At 42.8% G+C, this 21,915-nt stretch overlaps 1 protein-coding gene across 1 annotated transcript in view; it reads right to left on the bottom strand.

The window, feature by feature from the left end:
- Positions 1–17,247, bottom strand: part of LOC140191308 (glutaminase liver isoform, mitochondrial-like) — a 72,240-nt gene extending 54,993 nt beyond the window's left edge. Inside the window, exons 1-2 of the mRNA XM_072248584.1 lie at positions 16,895–17,247; positions 4,250–4,349 (exon numbers count right to left, since the gene is read on the bottom strand). Of these exons, the coding sequence (XP_072104685.1) occupies positions 4,250–4,349; positions 16,895–17,124 (330 nt within the window). The 5' untranslated portion in view covers positions 17,125–17,247. The remainder of the gene's footprint in view (positions 1–4,249; positions 4,350–16,894) is intronic.
- Positions 17,248–21,915: the final 4,668 nt, after the last annotated feature.

The raw sequence follows: 21,915 nt of genomic DNA, 5'->3' as shown, positions 1-21,915 counted from the left end.
GCTGCTTTTGTCATACGAGTGCCCAGCTAGAAAGGAAGGGAAGCAAGTCAGAATTCTCATGTCTTGTCGCTATTCAATGGTTCCTGGGTTCTAATGAGGGCAGGACGAGGACTTGACCAGTCACACCACCCACTCCTGATGTTTTGACTTGGCTCGTGCAAAAGAAGGTCGTCACTTGAGTCAGGTTCTTTATCTAGCTGGCAGCCTATGGAATAAGCAAATAATTGTCACTGTTGAAACCTTCCTCAAATAGTGTCTAACCTAATTTGCACTGACCCAATTATAGCAAGTAGCCCCAGTCCTGGACAGGGAAAAGGTTGTGTTAATTCATCTTTCTCACTCCCCTCCCCAACCATGGAGACTAAGTAAGAAAGCCCCATGATGCTGAGCTGGCCCAATCCCTGTATGGGTGCGTGCACTTCTTTGGAAAACAAGAACCGATTCACCCACTCTATTGAATGTCAAATTGATTGTTTGCATTCTGTAAGTGTTTGTTCACAGTTGGCTTTCTGCTGTGCTCCAGGGTTCTTTGTGTAAACAAATCAGTTCAAATAAAAAGCCCATCTGCCACTCAGTAGGATTTCCAGTTTAGTCCTCAAACCAAATAATCACAAGATTGGAGCCTTTTATCACTGCAAATTGAGAAGGTGCTCTTTAACATTTAAAGGGACTTTCTGATACTTGGGCTCCCTCTAGTTTTGTTTGGACAATTATCAGGAAGAGCTTGTTTTTACCTTTTCCCCATATCCCTCAATACATTTTGATTAACTAAAATCCACTGGACTTTTTAAAGTTAAAGTTGAGCCAGCATTAATTCATATATAGAGGAGAACCTTAAACTCCTGCTACAATGGGTTTTCTAACTTCACACTTCACTTTGGAAAACTGGGCTGTAATGTTTAGACTCAATTTGAGCTGGTTAGGGAGTCTATTTATTATAAAAGGTCTCTAGGTCCCTTTCTTTTACTGCAGATGCTTGGCCCACTGAGTATTTCCAGTGTTTTCTGTTCTTATTTCATACTTTTGGCATTTAAAATATTTATTTCATATTTTTATTTTCATTGAAATCATTTCAAATTTGCCCACTTTTCCCTATAATAGCTCAAAAACTTCAAATTAATTTCCAACAATATTCCAGGGATTATGGTTTTAGTTTGTGCAGTTCCGTGCTTACAATTTAACCTTTCAAATCCATGCGTGATCCCGGTATTTCCAAGCTGCACCAAGGTCCTAGAACCACTCAAGCTGCTCCAGACAGGGTTTGACTAGGGTTTATATCACTGCAAAATAACTTCTAATCATTTTTACCCCACTCCTCTAGATAGGATTAGCTTTCTTAATTATTTTCCGTATTTTAATGATCTGTCTATAACTCTTTGGCCCTTCTGCTTTTAGCTTTTTACCATTTACAAGGTACTATGTGCTATTCTTTTACCTCAGATTTTTCCATCTTGACATCAGTTTGCCACAATTTTACCTCATTGTAGCTTAATGTTCCAACTAACTGCCTGCAATTCTGTCTATTTTGCTGCAACAGAAAACTTGAAACCGTTGCTCCTTAGTTATCCCAAAGATGTTTATTAATAAATAGTTGTTAGTCACATGCTGCTATCAAGGAGTGAATAAGAAAGCATGAAAAAACAGGTTTATAGCTGTTCTCTATAAAATTATTATTATTTGACCAGATATATAGAAACATAGAAAACCTACAGCACAATACAGGTGCTTTGGCCCACAATGCTGTGCTGAACATGTACTTACTTTAGAAATTACCTAGGGTTACCCATAGCCCTCTATTTTTCTAAGCTCCATGTACCTATCCAGGAGTCTCATAAAAGACCCTATCGTTTCCGCCTCCACCACCATCACTGGCAGCCCATTCAACGGACTCACCGCTCTCTGCATAAAATACTTACCCCTGACATCTCCTCTGTACCTACTACCAATCACCTGAAAACTGTGCCCTCTTGGAGAACAACTTGTGGGTGCTCACGTTTGCAAGCACTTGATGCAATTTTTCTTGACTGCATTAGTCATGAATTTAGGAAGTGCTTCTGGAAAGTACCTCAGCGCAGCTGGTGGATGCCAACTAAGACACCCATCCTAGCTAGTCCCATTTGTCACTATCAGGGGTCCGTGGCATAAAAAAGATTGGGAACCCCTGAATCATCCCATGTACCTGATGAACTGTCTTTTGAAGGCTATTATTGTTCCTGCCTCAACCACTTCCTCTGAGATTTGGCAAGCGAATCACACAGTAAAGAAACAGGCCCTTTGACCCACTGAGTCCATGCTGATCATCTAGTACTTAAGGAGTCATGGAGAATTACAGCACAGAAACAAGCCCTTCAGCCCATCTAGTCTGTGCTGAAACCATTTAAACAGCCTATTTCCATCAACCTGCACTGGGACTATAGCTGTCCATATTCTGACTACCCATGTACCTGTCCAAACTTCTCTTAAACGTTGAAATCCAGTTCACATGCATCACTTGTGCTGGCAGTTCCTTCCACACTCTCACCAACTTCTGAGTGAAGAAGTTTCCCCTCATGTTCCCCCTAAACTTCTCACCTTTTACCCTGAAACCATGACCTCCAGATGTAGTCCCACCCAACCTCAGTGGAAAATGCCTGCTTGCATTGACCCTGTCTATACCCCTCACCATTTTGTACTGATCCCATTTTATTCCACCATATTCCCACCAACTTCCACAGATTCTACCACGCACACACCAACACCAATTGGCAATCTACAGCAGCCAATTAACCCAGCAACCTGCACATCTTTGGGATGTAGGAGGAAGCAGGAGCACCTGAGGAAAATCCACATGGCCACAGGGAGAATGTGGAAATTCCATACAGACTCACAGAGGTCAGGATCAAGCCTGGGTCTCTGGAGCTGTATTGTGCAGCTGTGCGGTCCCAAATGTACTTCTAGAATTACTCAATGCAAAAATTAGGGCCTTCAGGAGAGGAGGAAGCAGGGGGAGAAAAATCGGAGGGAACAGAAAGAAGAAAGAGCAATAAGCTTTTGTTCTGTAAGTGAAAGATCAAGGTGACTCTTAATGCTTTTAAACTAGTTTGTATTCATGATGATCACCTTGTTGTACTTAAAGGTTTGCAAGTCTCTAGATATTGGGCAGGTGGCTTCTCCCAACCCTCACTAATCTCTTTTTCCCCCATATTACGTCATGCACATTCATGACAACCTATTTTTTTTATAGTTTTTAAATAAAGTTGCTGGTTGTACACACACTACAGTATATTGTTTGGAGTTAAGTTGTCTGGAATTATGTCTTTGCACGAACTGTGTGGAAATGTAACTTCAGAAAATATATTAATTCTGTAATAAAAACTTTCCAGGAATATAGTAGGTCAGCTTAAACTAATGGCAGTCCTAGACTCATATGGATCTGTCAGTGCCCTAACGATTGAGCATTTCCACTGGAAAGTGCAATAGACAGGGAACTGTTATTCTCTGAGCCGCTGTACTAACTAAACCTTCAAATACCCCCTCCCTCCTTGTACTCAAGACTCATCTCCTGGTTTAGCACCTCCCGCATCAACACACTCCCTTGCACCACAGAGTCACAGAGAGATATAGCATGGGGACAGAACCCTCCAGCCCACTGAGTTCAGACCAGTCATCAATCACCCATTTTACACTAATCGTACATTAATCCCATTTTTATTTTCCGTATCTCCTTCCCTCACACCCCACCTTCTACCGTCAAACACTGCAGTCTAGAGCACATTCAAAAAAGCAGCGAAACCGGTGCTGAATAGGGCCATCCTTAGCCGCAGCTTATTGGAGCATTGGTGCGTTTTATTGCAAGGCAGCCACGATCAAAATTCCATCATCCTGGGAAGCATTATAATCCAGGGAATCTGGAGGAGTCAGTGGGGAAGGGGAGCACATAATAAACACATTCAAAATGAGAGAAACTTCCAACAAGTATGATCTCAAAAATTGGCAGGATCGAACGAGAAGAAAGCATCATAGGTTGTAAATTGCGCCTGGGTTAATGGTTTCCAGTGAAACACCTGTCTTTTTTTTTTAAAACAAAAGAGTAACTTTCCATGGAGGGGACTGAGATCTGAATAAGCATGGGTCTGATACCTTACAGTCAAGGCTGTGTGGTAAAGGTTAGGCATAAGCTGCATAACATAGGACAATAGGACACATCACATGGTGTGGCTTTGTGCGAGGAGGAGAGGCGGGTTAGCTCCTTGGGTGTGCATTTGCTTACACTGATAAACTTGGGGACCGGAATCTGCTCTTGTCCCTCGGTGATTGTGTAGAAAAGCATATCCTCCAGTCCTGGCATCAAGCCCGGTTTGTGCTTCCTCCTGGGGATAAACAAGCGCAGTAACTGTGACAAATGTATCACAATTTTCAACAAAGACCCATATTGAAGCTGACCTGATTAGAGTCAACTGGATCTGTCCAAGCTGGAATACATTGAGTTATCTGTAAACTACACAGCAGGCCACCATCCAAACTATTGGTCAGCAATATCAGGCTGGTCATTTAGTTTGCTTTGGTAGCAGACTGGTTGACATCTTAGCAATAAGTTTGATTTTAATATTGGCTTTAAATAGTGAACAAAACAAATTTACGTCAACATGTTCACCATTCAAATAAAGTTGCAAAGCCAGCAAGAAACATTTAATTAGCACCTAGTAAATATTCCAAGATGCTTTGAAGAGAAGGACACTGAGCACTATTGGAAAAGTTCAGCAAGATAGTCGAAGATACTGTAGATTTGGAAGAGGTTCTAAGGATAGACAAATGTAGCAAGAAAGAATGTGCATTTACAAAGGACTTCATTGTGCCTTTAAGGTTTCCCAAAATGCTTCACAAAGACAGGAGAATTTATAATGGGGAATAAAAATAGCAGAAAAATTAAAGGATTTCTTTGCATCTGTCTTCGCACAAGAAGATACACAAAGCCTGCCAGATACAGTATATTAGAGAATCAAGGGTCCAGTGAGTATAGAACAGAAGGAACTATTAGTCAGAAAATAGTACGAGAGAAGTTGGTAAACTTGAAAGCTAAAAATCCCTAGGACCTGTTGATTTGCATCCCAGTGATTTGAAGTGCTGACTTTAGAAAAAGCAATTGCTCTGGTTATGATTTTCCAAAGTCCTACACATTCTGGAATTGTCCCTGTGGATTGAGCAGCAATGTTTAAGAAATGAGTAAGAAAATGGAACAACCTATCCTGACATCAATGGTTGGGAAATTACTGGAATTTATAAAGGAGGATGCAACAATAGAACATCTTGAAAAGAATAATAGGATTGCATGGAGCCAATATGGATTAAGGAGATTTACATTTGACTAATCTGCTCGAGATCATTGAAGACAGGTTCCCTCATATCTAGAGTAGATAAGAGGGAACCAGTGAATGTGGTGGGTTGGGATTTTCTGAAGTTGTTCAAAAGGATTCTATGCAGGAGGTTGGTTAACACAGTTGAAGCAGATGAAATTAGGGCTTATGTACAGAGAAGGATTGAGAATTGGCTGGCAGACTAAAAACAAGGAGTGTGAATAAACAGTTCATTCTCAGATTGGCAAGCCATGACTAGTAGGTATTGCAGGGATCATTGCTTGGTCCCCGCTTTTTACAATTCAGTCATTATGTGCCGTATTGTATAACGTGGGCTATCATGATCTTCCATTTGTCTTTAAGCTGATTCTTTTCTCTGTCCATGGCCATGATTGTTCTTCGCAAATTTTTCTACAGAAGTGCTTGCTATTGCCTTCTTCTGGGCACCGTTGTTACAAGATGGGTGACCCCAGCCATTATCAATACTCTTCAGAGATTGTCTGCCTGGCATCTGTGGTCACATAACCAGGACTTGTGATGTGCACCAGCTGCTCATATGACCATCCACCACCTGGTCACGTGACCCTGATCAGTGGGGTGGGGGGGGGCGCACGGGAGTAAACAGGTACTACGCCTTGCCTAAGGGTGACCTGCAAGCTAGCGGAGGGAAGGAGCACCTTACACCTCCTGTGGGAGAGACGTATCTCCACCCTGCCACCCATTTTTACAATGTATACCAACAATTTAGTTGAGGGAAACAAATGTCATATTTCCAAGTTTGACCATAACATCTTACTGTTTTCCACAGTATTAAACTATAGGAGGGGTTGTGAGTACAGCAGAGGTTGCAAAGAGTCTTCAAGAGGATTTTCCCCAATGGATAGGGCCTTGACACCTGAGATTGTACCTGGAATACTGTGTACAGTTTTGGTCTCCTTGTATAAGAAAAGACATACATACAAATGGACGAGGTACAGCAAAGATTTACTAGAGTAGTTCCAGAGACGATGGGCTTGCTATGTGAGGAGAGGGTATGTGTGATAAATTCTCTAGAGATTAGAAGAATGAGAACAATCTCATTATATCCAAAAACTCTTGAAGAGCTTGACTAGCTAAATAGTGGGAGGATGATTTCCCTGCTGAGGAATATGGGTCTGGGGCTACAGTTTTAGAATAATGAGTAGACTGGTTTAAAGCTGAGATGAAAACTTTCTTCAGTCAAAACAGATGGATTTCTGAACATCAAGAAAAATGGGGATTGTGCAGAAAAATGGTGTTGAGATAGACAATCAGTTATGATCTTAATGAATGGCAGAGCAGGCTGAACGAGTGAGATGGCCTACTCCTGCTCCTACTTATGTTCTTATAAAACAAAGGGTGTTAAAGTGCACTCATTATATTAATAAACAGCAGTTAATTACCATACATCCAAATCCCATCAACAAGAAACACTAGTTATTCTGTTGTTGGTGTTTGCATGGACACCAGATGAATTCCCTGTATGTACTTGAATAGTGCCACAAGATTTTTTTACTTTCACTAGAACCACTTGGAAAATGGCTTGGTTTTAATCCTTCAAAAGGTAGATGCGAGGTGACTGATTATGGAAGGTGTTTCTGTATGTGAGACCAGTAAAGCTGAAGATCTATCATCCCCTCAAAGCTAATCAACAAGATTCAAGACCTTGACCACAACACCTCCTTGTGCAATTGGATCCTGGATTTCCTCACTTGCAGACCCCAGTCAGTTTGGAGTGGCAACAACATCTCCTCCATGATCTCCATCAGCACAGGAGCCCCACAAGGTTGTGTGCTTAGCCCCCTGCTCTACTCGCTTTATACATATGACTATGTGGCTAAACACAGCTCCAATGCCATATTTAAGTTTGCCGAAGACACCACTGTTGTTGGCAGAATCAAAGGTGGTGACAAATCAGCATACAGGAGGGAGATTGCCGCAACAACAACCTCTCACTCAACGTCAGCAAAACCAAAGAGATGAGTATTGACTTCAGGAGGAGGAAACCAGAGGTCCATGAGCCAGTCCTCATCGGGGGAAGTCAGAGGTGGAGATGGTCAGCAACTTTCAATTCCTCAGTGTTATCATTTCAGAGACCTGTCCTGGGCCCAGTGCGTAAGTGCAATTGTAAAGAAAGCACGGCAGCACCTCTATTTTCTGGGAAGTTTGCAAAGATTTGACATGACATCTAAAACTTTGACAAAAATCTATAGATGTGTGATGGAGAGTATATTGACTGGCTACATCACAGCCTGGTATGGAAACATCAAGGACCCTGACCACTCTGGCCACGCTCTCTTCTCTCTGCTGCCGTTAGGAAGGTGGTACAGGAGTGTCAGGATCCACACCACCAGACTCAGGGACAGTTATTACTCCTCAACCATCAGGCTCTTGAACCTGAGGGGATAACTTCACTTGCTCTATTACTGAACTGTTCCCACAACCAACGGACTCACTTTCAAAGACTCTATCTCACGTTATGGACATTCATTGCTTATTTATTTATTATTATTTCTTTTTTTTTCCCTCTTTTGCATATGTAGTTCGTTGTCTTTTGTACATTGATTGTCTACCTGTCCTGTTAGATGCTGTCTCTTCCTGATTCTATTATGCTTTTTGGATTTTCTGAGTATGCCCACAAGAAAACGAATATCATGGCCGTATGTACCTTAATAATAAATTTACTTTGAACTTTGAAGTTAGGGCCGAGAGAGGCTTGAAGTGTAGAGGGAAGAATTAGAGTATTGTTTGGGAATCAAGTCTTGAGGAGGGTGCTGTGGAAGAATGGGGTGAAGGCAGGGAGGGAGTGAGGAGGAACATTGAATTAATATTTTGGGGAGACATCAAGCACTGAGAAACCGGAGAGCAGGAATAGTAAGCATTTTGGTGAATGTGGAGAGCTTATAGTAAAGTTGGTAAAGTGACCTTTAGGGAATAAGATCATAAGACATAGGAGCAGAATTAGGCCATTCGGCCCAACAAGTACTGCTCCACCATTCCACCATGGCTGACTTATTATCCCCCTCAACCCCAACCTCCTGCCTTCTCCTCATAGCTTTTGACACCCTTATTAATCAATCTCTGGTTTAAATCTATGCAATGACTTGGCCTCCACAGCCATCTGTGGTAGTGAATTCCACAGATTCTCCACCCTCTGGCTGAAGAAATTCCTCCTTATCTCTGTTCTAAATCAACGTCCCTCTATTCTGAGGCTGTGGCCTCTGGTCTTAGACTCCCCCAGTATATTCAATAGGTTTCAGTAAGATCCCTCCTCTTTCTTCTAAACTCCAGCAAGTAGAGGCGTTTACCTTCCTCATACGTTAACCCTTTCATTCCCAGGATAATTCTTGTGAACTTCCCCTGCGCTTTTCCCAATGTCAGCACATCTTTTCTTAGATAAGGGGCCCAGAACTGCTTACAATACTCCCAGTGTGATCTGGCCAGTGCCTTATAAAGCTTCAGCATTACATCCTTGCTTTTGTATTCTAGACCTCTCGAAATGAATGCTAACATTGCATTTGCCTTCCTTACCACTGACTCAATATGCAAGTTTACCTTTAGGGAATCCTGCACTAGGACTCCCAAGTCCCTTTGCACTTCTGATTTTTTAAAATTTTCTCCCTTTTTAGGAAATAGCTCATGCCTATATTCCTTTTACCAAAGCAGATGACCGTACACTTCCCAGCACTGTATTCCATGTTTGCCCATTTTCCCAATCTGTCGAAGTCCTTCTGTAGCCTCTCTACTGCCTCAGAACTACCTGCCCCTCCACCAATTTTTGTATCATCTGCAAACTTGGCAACAAAGGCATCAATTTGTCATTCAGATCATTGATATATAACATGAAAAGAAGTATGGAGGTAAGCTGCATTCCAGCAGCGGCAGGTGATATTGCTGAGTTAGAATGGGTGACCGTGTTGAAGCACACGCCTGTTGCAGTTGTGAAGCAATCAATGCAGCTACAGAACTCTGAGGGTGGAGGGTGTGGGTGGTAGTAGTAAATGGCAAGCAGCATTGGCGTGCATTCTTGCAGAATGGGATGGTGAGAGGCGGCAAGCAGGAAGGGGTTTGCAGGGTTGGGGTCGGCTCTCTCTAGCTGTCGTGCAGCAGCTCACAATCAGTTTAGAAGCAGCTAAAGGACAAGGTACAGGTCACCCTGCCTTCTCAACCAAAGGATGTCATACAGGCAGAAAGTTGAAATAAAATTAATGTGCAAGGTGCATCCAGTCGAGGTACAGTCACTATGAAGATGGAATACGTTTCGGCGTTAAAAAGGGGAAGTCAGTGCAGAAGGACGGTACTGTAACTGTACCAGATGGATTCTGCAACCTCTGAACAAGAATTAACCAGTCTGAAGTGTCTAATTTGTTTATTTTTAAAGATACAGCATGATGACGAGCCCTTCCCACCCAACGGGAGGAATTAACCAACTAACCCATAACCAGAGCACCCAGAGGAAAGCCACAATCACAGGGAAAATGTACAGACAGTGGCGGAATCGAACCCAGGTTGCTGGCGCCGTAATAGCGTTTCGCTAACCACTACGTGACTGTGCCGCCCTTTTAACAAAGGGATACATTTCAGTTATATTGTGTCTTATCGTAACCTGCAGAAGCATCTCAACACGGGTCACACTGGTAAATTAAATTGAGTTATTATTGTCACATACACCGAGGTACAGTGAAAACCTGTTTCACATGTCAGCCATACAGGTCATTTCATTACAACAGTACATTGACGTGGAACAAGGGAAAGCAATAACAAGAATGCAGAATAAAGTGTTACAGTTACAGAGAAAGTGCAATGTAGGCAGCCAATAAGTTGCAAGGCCATAACTCTTGATTGTGAGGTCAAGCGGCCATCTTATTGCACTAGAGGACCGTTCAGTAGCCTCATACAGCAGGGTAGAATCTGTCCTTGAGCCTGGTGGTGTGTGCTTTCAGGCTTTTGTATCTTCCGCCCGATGGGAGGGGGAGAAGAGAGAATGTCCACGATGGGTGGGGTTGTTTTCCAGAGGCAGTGAGAAGCGCAGACAGAATCCACAGTGGGGAGGCTGGCTTCTGTGATGAGCCAAGCTGTGTCCGCAACTCTGTGGTTTCTTGCGGCCTTGTCCAAAGTAGTGCATGAATTATAATGTGAATTAATTTAGTATGTGGATAAAGGTTTAAACAGTTTTGCTCACAGCATGGCCTCACAAGTTGGAGTGGTTGGTTGAGATGGGCACGTTGGCCTAGACACTACAAAAACATCCTGTCCTTCTCATAGTGTAATGGGATCTTTTTACGAATATAAAGATAATGAAGTAAGCACCTGAAGGAAGCTTCCAGACTTTATAGTTAAAGTCTTGGATCACGCATAAATCCTGCCTTCTCAAAGGTGAGAGTATTGTCCATTCAGCCAGACTGATACCACTAGAGTCTTTTTACATTTGTGCAGGGTCTGACTAGCTAAGGGTTGTGAACTTTATCAGATGGTTGATACAGCATCAACTGGAGGTTTGCATAAAAAACCTGTCAAACTCCAGATGAGCCATGAATAAAGCACTCCTGGAAAGACTTTGTAAACCTAAAATATATTCGTCTACAGTATGAAGAGGCAAGTGATTTTCTGTATTTGTGAGTAGCAGGCGGTGGTCTTAGGCACATCCTAGTGGTAGGTTTCAGCAAATTTTCAGAGGCCTAAATGTGGGCTACTGGCCTCTACATCATGAACGTTGCATGGAAAAAGCAGACCCAGTTAATAACATACGGCAAATCGCTGACAAGATGCTTATGATGCAAATGTAACTGTGATCATAACTAACTGGAATTTAGATTGTGCTGGCCCTCCTGAAGCAACTGAGATTAAGGCTGTGTCCAAATAAAACCAATGTTACAGAGCATGGCTAATTTTATGTTACAGTTTTTAAAAATTGTTGACGTCTTAAAGTGTTTGCAAACTGATGTAGAAATAGAGCTAAGACGTGTTCACAGGGCCTATGATAAAGTACCTCCTTACAAACCTCTTTGGAACAGAGAACAATGTTATATTAAAGAGATATTGTTAACTTGGATTCTGGATAAGGTGCTGAGTTAGGAGGGACAGAGATTAATGTTGAATTGATGTTTTTGAAAATGGAAAGAAATATGCTTTATGATTCCCTAGGTATTAGGACTATTCTTTTTCTTGTTGTTGGTAAATAACCTGAATTGGCCACAAAACTTTGAAGCTTACAAACTATGCAAAACTTGACAAATATAAAATATGAGCATGAAATTAGGAAACTTCATGAGAACGCAGCCAGACTGATGAAATGGTGAATATGTGATGATGCACTCTACTGTGAATGAATATGAGTGACATGAATTAGGAGAAAACCTGGAGACAGGATAAATCTATTGTGGGCTGTTGGATGGCAGTACGTTCATGAATTGGAATTGGATCTTCACAGAACTTCCAAGGTGACAAATTGATATGGTTGCAGATCTGACACTTGACCTCATTAATCCGGGCGTCTCTACCCAAGACTGGGCTGGAGTTATTGTTTGGAATTCTGGGTCCCATACTTTAAGAGGGATATCAAGTTCTTGGCAAGGGTAGAGATATCAAGTACAAGAAGTTTCAGCTATTTGGAAAACCTGGAGAGGCTGTGCTAGTTCTCCATAGACTAAATAAGAGCATCTGAAACTACAAGTTTAGTCAAACCATGGAGTATATTTCTACGTCGCCAATTCATGACACTTTGTGGTGGTCCTTCACTTTCTGTGTCACAATGCCAAGTCCCTGTAAGTAGCGTGATATTTTGTATCAAAGGAGTATCGCATTTCTAGGTAATGTAACAGATGGGCTGAAAGGGTTTGCAATATAATTAATGCCTTTGTAGTAAATCAAATATAAATTTCCATGTTAACTTCATGATTAAGCAAGTTCTGAACAGGTACAGGTGAATTGGTTGGGGATGAAATGATGACTTGGAAGGGAAAGATTGACTTAGATATGCTCTATCAACATATCTAGCTATATTGGACGCATTCTCTAACTTTTTTTCATTTGTTAACATGATAATGGAATTTTTGAGATGGTTATTTACTTCATTATGATGTTTGATTCTAAACATGGTATTGCCTTATTGATCACTAACTTGATTTTTGATCAAGTTAGATATTTATAGGACTAAGACAGAATCAAGAATAGTTGGGAGGACATTTGAAGAGTTCCTCCAGTATCCAATGAACATAGGACATGCTGTACAGGCCCAACCATGATGTCGTGCTCACCTTTTAACATGGTCCAAGATCGATTAAACCCTTCCACATAGACACACCATTTTTCTTTCATCCAATTGCCTATCTAATTTCTTAAATGTCCCAAATGTATCTGCCCCTACCACCATCTCTGGCAGTGCGTTCCACATACCCACCAGTGTGAAAAACTCATTCCACACCCCACCCCATATTTTCCTCCAATCACCTTAAAATTATCCCCACTCATATTAGTCATTCCTTTCTGGGGTACAATGAGGACCCAAGGCTTCAGGTAACAGGTGAAGCTTCTGATAGGGAAGGCTTAGATCAGCTCCAAATACAATATTTCATGGCTGGTGTTAAAATATGAAAGAATATGTGCTAGTTCTGATGAAAAAGGCATTAACCTGAAATATGACCTTTATTTCTCTCTCACAAATCCTTACTAACCTGCTGTGTATTTATAAAATTTCCTATCTTTGGTTATGATTTCTGACATTAGTGGTTCTGAATATTTGGATGCTAAATACATCAGAAGCTACGGGAGCTGCATTGCTATTAAGGCACCAAGAACGTCGGCAGGTCTTACTAAACTTGCCATTGTCCAACTGTAACAACACGCTGGGTCAGCAAGAACCCAGATGCAGACCTTTGCCATCTGTTAAAGGATATCTGAGGCTAATCAGTCCAGGTACAACATTGCCAGTAGTACCATTACCTTCATCTGTTGGCATCCATTTTATTCCATGCTAGCAGTGTTGTATCACCTACAGTCATGCACATGTTGAACAGGTGTCTGATCCATTCATTTGGATAACTATCTGTTTCATCCACTTTTCTCCTGAAGATCAATCAAAGTGCCAAATAGGTTCCTACTGCCCGTCTGGCACCGTGTTCCTCCTATCTCATCCTGGGAGCTGCCCAGAGTTACCTCCTGAGGTGACTGAGTGCCATACAGTGAAGCTTTCTGTTCTGTGTGCTGGTGCTCACTGATGTGGCTAGAAGACTGCGAAATGTTATGAATTCTGTCTTGTCCTGGTTCACTGGAATTGTTGGAGTGCTATCATTGCCAACATTGCTATGTTTATGAAATAATCCCCAATAGAGCATTATAAAATGGCAATTGTATATGCTGATTGCATGTACAGTGTATCTGTCAGTGTGAGACAGTTTGAGGGAAAGAACTAAGAAGGACCCACCTACAGCTTAGAGGATACTTCAACTCCCTTTTACTGCTGCAAATCTTCAGAAGGACTAGCATGTTTGAACTCCTCCAAAGTAGCTGAAAGTTGATCTGAACCCACCTACTTGAACTTGCAGCATAAAAAAAATACTCCTCCTGAGCAACAAGTTGGCACCTGAGACACTAGGTGGGTTCAGACTGTTGTCTGCATATCCTTTGGAATAAACTCCAGCTGAAGTGTGCCTTAGGGTAAGCATGATGAATAATCAAAATCATAAAGGCAGCAAAACGTATTTGGCAGCAACATGGACACAGGAGTAGATGCGGGAAAACACACTGTGGTCTGTGCATCTGTTAAACACTTGGCTTACCTTAGCAGTGTCTTCAGGGTATGAAATCTTCTATGCCTAGCTCTTGGAAGTACTGCCATGCAGTAATGCAACCAGAAGACTAGGTTCTCGCTGTCAGTTTCCGAGGGAGACGTGGCTGATGGCACACTGGGAACACCTCATGCAGGAAAAGATACAATATCTCCCGGTTACTCATCGCACAGACGCCACTCCGCACTTATTGAAAGGGGACCAAGAGCATTAACCTGGCTTAACCAAACAGATCAGGAAAATCCAAGGCTAGGTTGTTTACTGCTCTTAGCCAATGCACGGTGGCTTGACATCGGTGCGTTACCAAAAGGGGGAAAAAGCCAGAATTCCCAACAATTCTTGCTATGTGTGAATGGAGAGTGGATGGATCTGTCTTGCCTGTTTCCAGTCCTACTGCCAAACCCGGAATGAATGATGAACATCTCACCAAGTACCCAAGATCAGTTGGCACCCGGTCAAAAGCTGTGCCGAAACCAGAGGAAGGGAGGATGAAAGCTAAAAATGAAAGGCCTTTCATATATGACTCCAATATAGTTCGGGAGCTTCTGCGCAAACTCGGTGCCTTGTGGACCTCCGGAGCATGCTAAAATCTGAAGAGCGATTGATAAGTTTGTGGCCTAAGGTAGAATGAGTCAATTTTAGAAAACCTAGCACATTTATTTTCCAACATAGTCCCCTCCTACATTTACACACTTAGTCCAGCGGTCGTGGAGCATACGGATCCCTTCTTTGTAGAAGTGGTCCACAGCAGGGGTGATTGATAAGTTCGTGGCCTAAGGTAGACGGAAATCAGTTATTAACTTCAAACTTTCTGCATAATCGCTCAAAGAGTTGAACGGCATGTGCAAGTAACGAGAGCTGTATAACTCATCTCCTTCTACATAGGCCACGAACTTATCAATTACCCCTGCTGTGGACCACTTTCTGGAGGTCCAAGACGCCGACTTCTACAAAGAAGGGATCCGTATGCTCCACGATCGCTGGACTAAGTGTGTAAATGTAGGAGGGGACTGTGCTGAAAAATAAATATGCTAGTTTTTCTAAAATTGACTCCTTCTACTTTAGGCCACCAACTTATCAATCACCCCTGGTATTTTAAACAAGCATATTCATTTCGTGAAGTAAAGATTTTAATGTTATCATTTTGCCAATTCATTGTAAAACATAGCAATCTTCCAGCTCAAACACGAGAAAATTTGCAGATGCTGGAATTTCAAGCAACATACATAAAAGTTGCAGGTGAACGCAGCAGGCCAGGCAGCATCTCTAGGAAGAGGTACAGTCGACGTCTCGGGCCGAGACTATTGCCCGAATATGATACCAGTTCGATTCCAGGAACTGAGACCAGCCACACAAACGGTGAACTCCAATTGCACCCAATTATTAAACTTTTTCGAATATATTGAGAACGTTCAATGTTCCTCTTTATTAGAGTGTTAACCTTCAATAGCATAGTACATAGTATCTTTGATATCAAGAACGAATAAGAAAAAAACGGTACTTTAGGGAAGTGTGGGCTTTGGGAGATTTTGTCACAGAGTCATACTTAACTGAGCTTTATAAAGCGAAGGGACTAGGTTGTGTTCGAACAGGTAGTTTAGGGAGAAATTGGAGGACACAATAGCAACACAGATCAGAGCCAGGCTAGAAACCCAAAGGTGGATCACTCCCCAAACAATAATAACCCTCGGAGACGGGCTGCTCTCTCCTGGGAGCACTGACTCTCTTAATTACCAAAGGCGAGAGCGGGACTAGTTTTTGCTCTGGGTGTAAATTCCTTCTGGTTGGTAATTTACCAGGATTAACGTGGTCTCCTGAGCTAGGAAAGGGATTTACAGATATCAATCTCCTAACTGGCCTGTCTTTAGTAGCTCTGGATGAAGTGATGCTCGTGACAGCGCATCCTAAACAACAGGAGATTCTGCAGATGCTGGAAATCTAGAGCAACGCACACAAAATGCTGGAGGAACTCAGTAAGTCAGGTAGCATCTATGCAGCGGAATAAACAGTCGACATTTTGGGGTCCAGAAGTTCTTAGCCCGAAACGTCGACTGGTTATTCCTTTCCACAGATGCTGACTGACCTGCTGAGTTCCTCCAACATTTTGTGTGTGTTCCTCGTGACCGTGCAGTTGTGTGGCAGAAACAAACCCTGAATGGACCGGAGGGTTTTTTCCTGCAATTCATTGTTGAATATTTAATATTACCAGCATGTTGCCCACAGATAACCTGCAAGTATTTCCTTCAGTTGTACTATTCGCTACGAGTACCCTCACCCACAGAGAGAGTGCAAAATGATGTTCAAACTCCACTTATAATTGGAGCGCATTACTGGAAACTCAAACACAGCAAACTGCAGATTAAATGATGCGAAAAATAATCCCAAGTGGTTAATTATTTTTAAAAGGTATATTTCGACAGGAGAATTTCCATACCACCACACGAATGTATTTCTATTTATAATGTGTTACACTCAAAGTGAAATATTACAATACATCTCGCGTTGGTTCATTTTATCTTATGTGTGATTCGTGTAGACTCTGAGCATCACTTCTTTCAATCAACCACCACAGTCTAAAACATTTTAAGATTAATATGAACCCTGGCATTTCATCCATTTTCCTCAATTACTTCGGGAAGATTCGGAAAACTCGCAGCGTTTACCAAGTCAGATCCTTTCTGATTACAAAAAGGGACAGACCTTCAGTGTGAATATGAAGCGGGTTGGAGTTCAGGTCTGTGGGGTATTTTTACTCACGGTTCTTTCTGTGTATCCTTGTCCTCTTGCTCTCTTTTGACCTCGGACTCGGTAGGGTTGAGGAGAGGGGTGCTGTCATAACCACTGACGTTGCTCGTCGCCCGCCATCCAGGGCGATGTTGCCATTTCAACAGCCAGTGCATAAGGCTGTTGGGTTTACCCAAACTATTGACAGCTCGAAAGTGACAGACTCCTACAGTGAAGCCAGGCAGTGATTTTAAACGGTACATTCCGGAAGGGTACAGATCAGATTTCCTTTACTATGTAAGACCCCCTTTCTTCCTTTACCTGTCTAGTTAACCCTCTCTATTGTGTTCCGTCACTGTGACAAATTGTTAGCTACTTCGCTTCTCTCCCATCTATAAATTCACGCTAACGGTGGACACGCCACGCAAGCAAACTTTACAAAAGTGGGCGGGACGATATCCTGGTTTGACGGCGAGTGTCCAACCAACTGCTCCTTACTCCAGAAGGCGAGGCACCAGCATGTTAGGCTGCTCGGCTACACGTGAGATCGGGCAATTTTAGCAGCAGCGGGAAGGCTGTGATAAGATGAGCCGGGGTGCAGGAATTGCAGGCACTTGGCATTGGTTATGAAGTGGGAGGCACTGAGTAGGAAATGTGTCACCTACAACCTTCTGTCGCTTCACTTGAAAAGTGGCGCACATTTAAACTCCCAGAGTAACAGCGTTTCCCGTGTAGGTAATGATGACTAATGATCTTTCAATCAACCATTGTGAAGTTACTGTCTATGGGATCTTTCTGGACAAAATTTGGCTGTATATTTCCTACGTTACACCAGTACAGACACTTTAGAAAGTACTTCATTGACCCTAAAGCTGTTTTGGGATCTGACATGGTGAAAAATTCACGAACACAATATTAACAAAAAAGACGCAAACAACAGGAATTCTGCAGATGCTGGAAATTCAAGCAACACACATCAAAGTTGCTGGTGAACGCAGCATCTCTAGGAAGATCGACGTTTCAGGCCGAGACCCTTCGAAGGACCCTCTTCCTAGAGATGCTGCCTGGCCTGCTGCGTTCACCAGCAACTTTTATGTGTGTTGCTTAACAAAAAAGAATTTTTTTCTGTGGCTCAATAGAGAAATACATTGTCACATAAGCCTAATCATTGTAACAGATATACTGTACACTCAATGGCCACTGAGCGTATGTTTGTGGTCTTCCGCTGCTGCACTCCCCCCTACACACCTTCTTACTCCGACTTCTCCCCACTCCTTTCTAGTCCTCATGAAGGGTCTCGGCCGAAACGTCGAGTGTTTACTCTTTTCCATAGTTACTGCCTGGCCTGCTGAGTTCCTCCAGCATTTAGCCCGTCCACTTCAAGCTTCAATGTGTTGTGCATTCAGAGATGCTCCTCTGCACACCACTGTTGTAACATGTGATTATTTGAGTTACTGTCGCCTTCCTGTCAGCTTGAACCAGTCTGATCATTCTCCTCTGACCTCTCTCATTAACGAGGTGTTTACACCCATAGAACTGCTGCTCACTGGATGTTTTTGGTTTTTTTATACTATTCTCTGTAGCACCAGAAACTGTTGTGCATGAAAATTCCAGGAGATCAGCAGTTTCTGAGATACTCAAACCACCCTGTCTGGCACCAACATTCATTCCACAGTCAAATTCATTTAGATTGCATTTCTTCCCCGTTCTGATGTTTGGTTTGAACAACAACTGAACCTCTTGACCAGGTCTGCATGCTTTATGCATTGAGTTGCTGCCACATGATTGGCTGATTAGATGTTTGTATTAACAAGCAGGTGTACATAATAAAGTGGCTACTGAGTGTATTCTGTTAAACAGGCATTTGATAGTTTACTTTGGACCAAAAATGTACCAGCCTTTTTTCAACAGTATTGAAGGCAATGACTGGTAAGGTACTCTTCATGGGTCAGTGTATTCCTGACATTCATACCTGCAGATCCAGTCTTCACATCAACAATTTGCTCCAGATCAGTGCAGGATCCAGAGGCAGGGGTCATTTGTGCTGAGCTGAGAGGTGGATCTACTTTATACCCAGGTAAATACAATCATTGTGAGCACTTGTTTGTGGGAGAGGCAACGTAAAGTTTAAAAAGAGCTCAGGGCCTTTTGGGACTTCTTGGTGGACTTCAATCAAAATATTAGGTACTGGTAAAGGCCAATAAAATAAGCGAGGTGTAGGCAGAGTGGCCATTGTGAGAGTCGGCCAGTGTTATTGTAATCGCTCAAGAGGCTTAGGCGAAAAGGAGGCGAAGGCAGTAAGTTTTTAGTAAGTTTTTTTTTCAAATCTTTCTTTGTCTATTAGTACATAACTAGTGTGGTGAAAATGGGTCCAGGGTTAGTGGTATTTTCTTCATGTGAGATGTGGGAACTGTGGGAGACCTGCAGTCTCTCTGATAACCACAAGGTGCACTGAGCTGCAGTTCCTTAGAGACCATGTTAGGCAAATGGCTGCCCTTCAGCTCATATGGGAGAATGAGGAGGAGATAGATAGGTGCTACAGGGAGGTAGTCAATCCCTAGTTACAGGAGGTGGGTAGTCGGGTGACTTTCAAGAGAGGGGAAGGGAATAGGCAGCTGGTGCAGAGTACCCCTGTGCCCATTCCCCTCAATAATAAGTATACCACTCTGTATACTGTTGGGAGGAATTGGGGGCGACCTAGCAGAGGAAAACCACAGCAACTGGGTCTCTGGCACAGAGTCTGACCCTGTGGCTAAGAAGGGAAGGGGGGAAGCAGAGAAGTGAAGTAATGATAGGGGATTCCACAGTTAGAGAAGCAGACAGATCATAGTTGGGAGAGATTCTATGGACATGAAAGAGACACCCGGATGGTATGTTGCTTCCCAAGTGCTGGGGTCAGGGAGGTCTAGGATTGAGTCCACATTCAAAAGGGGGAAGAGTGAACTGCTGTCTGCAGGAGGGTGGTAAACTTTTGGTACCAAAAGCATAAGTAGGAAAGGTAATGAGGTCCTGAAGAGGGAATATAGGTAGTAAAGTAGAAAACTGAAACAGGACCTCGTGTGTAGTAACCTCTAGATTGGTGCCTGTGCCATGTTCCAGTGAGGGTAGGAACTGGATGATTTGGCAGACAAATGTGTGGCTGAAGAAATGGTGCAGGGGACAGTGTTTCAGATTCCTGGATCTCATCTGGGGAATGTATGACCTGTACAGATCGATGGGTTACACCTGAACTTGAGGGGGACCAAGATCCTTGTGGGCAGGTGTGCTGGAATTGTTGGGGAGGGTTTAAACTAATTTGGCAGGGGATGGGAATGGGAATGATAGGGATGAGGATGGGGCAGTTGGTGTACAACTGGATGCAGTGTATAGTGAGACTGTGAGGAAGGACAGGCGGGTGGTAGGCCAAAATTGCAGTCAGTGGGATGAATTGAAGTGTGACATGGGGCGGAAATGGAAAAGAGTGATGAACACGGGACTGAAGTGGAAATAAAAGGGGCCTTTTCTGGTTGGATGCCAGTTACCAGTCGGTGTTGGGACCACTTCTTTTCGTGTTATGTGTTAGTGATTTGGGTGAAGGAATTGATGGCTTTGTGACTAAGTTTGTAGATGATACAAAGATAGATGGAGGGGCAGGTAATCCTGAGGAAGCAGAGAGTCTGCAGAAGGACGTAGACAGATTAGGAGAATAGGCAAAGAAGTGACAGATGGAATACAGTGTCGGGAGGTTTTCTGTCATGCACTTTGGTAGAAGGAATAAAGGCACAGACTAATTTCTAAATGGATAGCAGATTCAAAAATCAGAGATGCAAAGGGACTTGGGAGGTCTTGTGCAGGATTCCCTAAAGGTTAATTTGCAGATTGAGTTGCTGGTAAGGAAGGCAAATGCAATATTAGCATTCACTGTGAGAGGAATAAAACGTAAAAGCAATGATGTAATGCTGAGGATTTATAAGGGCTTGGTCAAACCACATTTGGAGTATTGCAAGCCCCTTGTCTACAAAAAGATGTGTCAGCATTGGAGAGGGTTCAAAGGAGGTTCACAAGAATGATCCTGGGAATGAAAGAATTAATGCATGATGGTGCTGTGCCTCTGCACGTTGGAGTTTAAAAACCTGCCAAATATTGAAAGGCCCAGATAGAGTGGCTATGTAGACGGTGTTTCCTAAAGTGAGGGAGTCTCAGACCAGAGGGCACAGTCCCAGAAAAGAGGGTGTCCATTTAGAACAGAGATAAGGAGGAATTTCTTTAGCCAGAGGGTGGTGAATCTGTGGAATTCATTGCCACAGACACCTGTGCAGGCCAAGTCATTGGGTATATTTAAAGCGGAGGTTGATTATTCAGGGTGTCAAAGGTTATGGGAAGAAGGTAGCAAAATGGGGTTCAGAGGGATAATAAATCAGCCATGATGGAATGGCAGAGCATATTCAATGGGCCAAATAGCCTAATTCTGCTCCTATATCTTATGGTCTTATGGTCTAAATATCAAGCATGTTTGGCATGTAACTTAAATGTCACTAATCTGAATTGGAAATGTACATTGTTTTCTTTTTATCTCTTTGTTTTACTTACTATTTTGAATTTATGTCACTTAGAAGTGTTATTCAAGGAATTCATTGTTTTCAGTATTTAGAAAAAAATCACCACACTCTGGGTGAAGAAATTCCTTCTCGTCTCCATCTGGTGGTCACCTGTTTATGCTGGTTCTGGACATCGCATCCCTGGGAAATAACTACCCGGCACCTATCCTATCAAGCCTCAAATAGATTTTGTACATTTTGATGATATTCTTCTGAAAGCTAGAGGGTACAGGCCCGATCTTTCTGATCTCTCCTCACACGACAAGATGATTTCCCAGGAATCAATCTCATGAACCTTCGCTACACTTCGATCACAAACCTGCTCTTCCTCGTGTACTGTATCATCTTCCACAATCTACAGTCCTTTGCCGTCTCTACTCTCATCCCCCAGCCTGTCCCTTCCTCTACCCTCCCCTCGCCCATCTGCCCATCATCGCCCTCCTCACCTAGTTCCACCTATTGCCTGCCAGCTCCTGC

The sequence above is a fragment of the Mobula birostris genome, chromosome X (genome assembly GCF_030028105.1).
Source record: "Mobula birostris isolate sMobBir1 chromosome X, sMobBir1.hap1, whole genome shotgun sequence".
In the NCBI taxonomy this organism is placed as follows: Eukaryota; Metazoa; Chordata; class Chondrichthyes; order Myliobatiformes; family Myliobatidae; genus Mobula; species Mobula birostris.
This window is presented reverse-complemented; position numbering and strand designations above follow the sequence as displayed.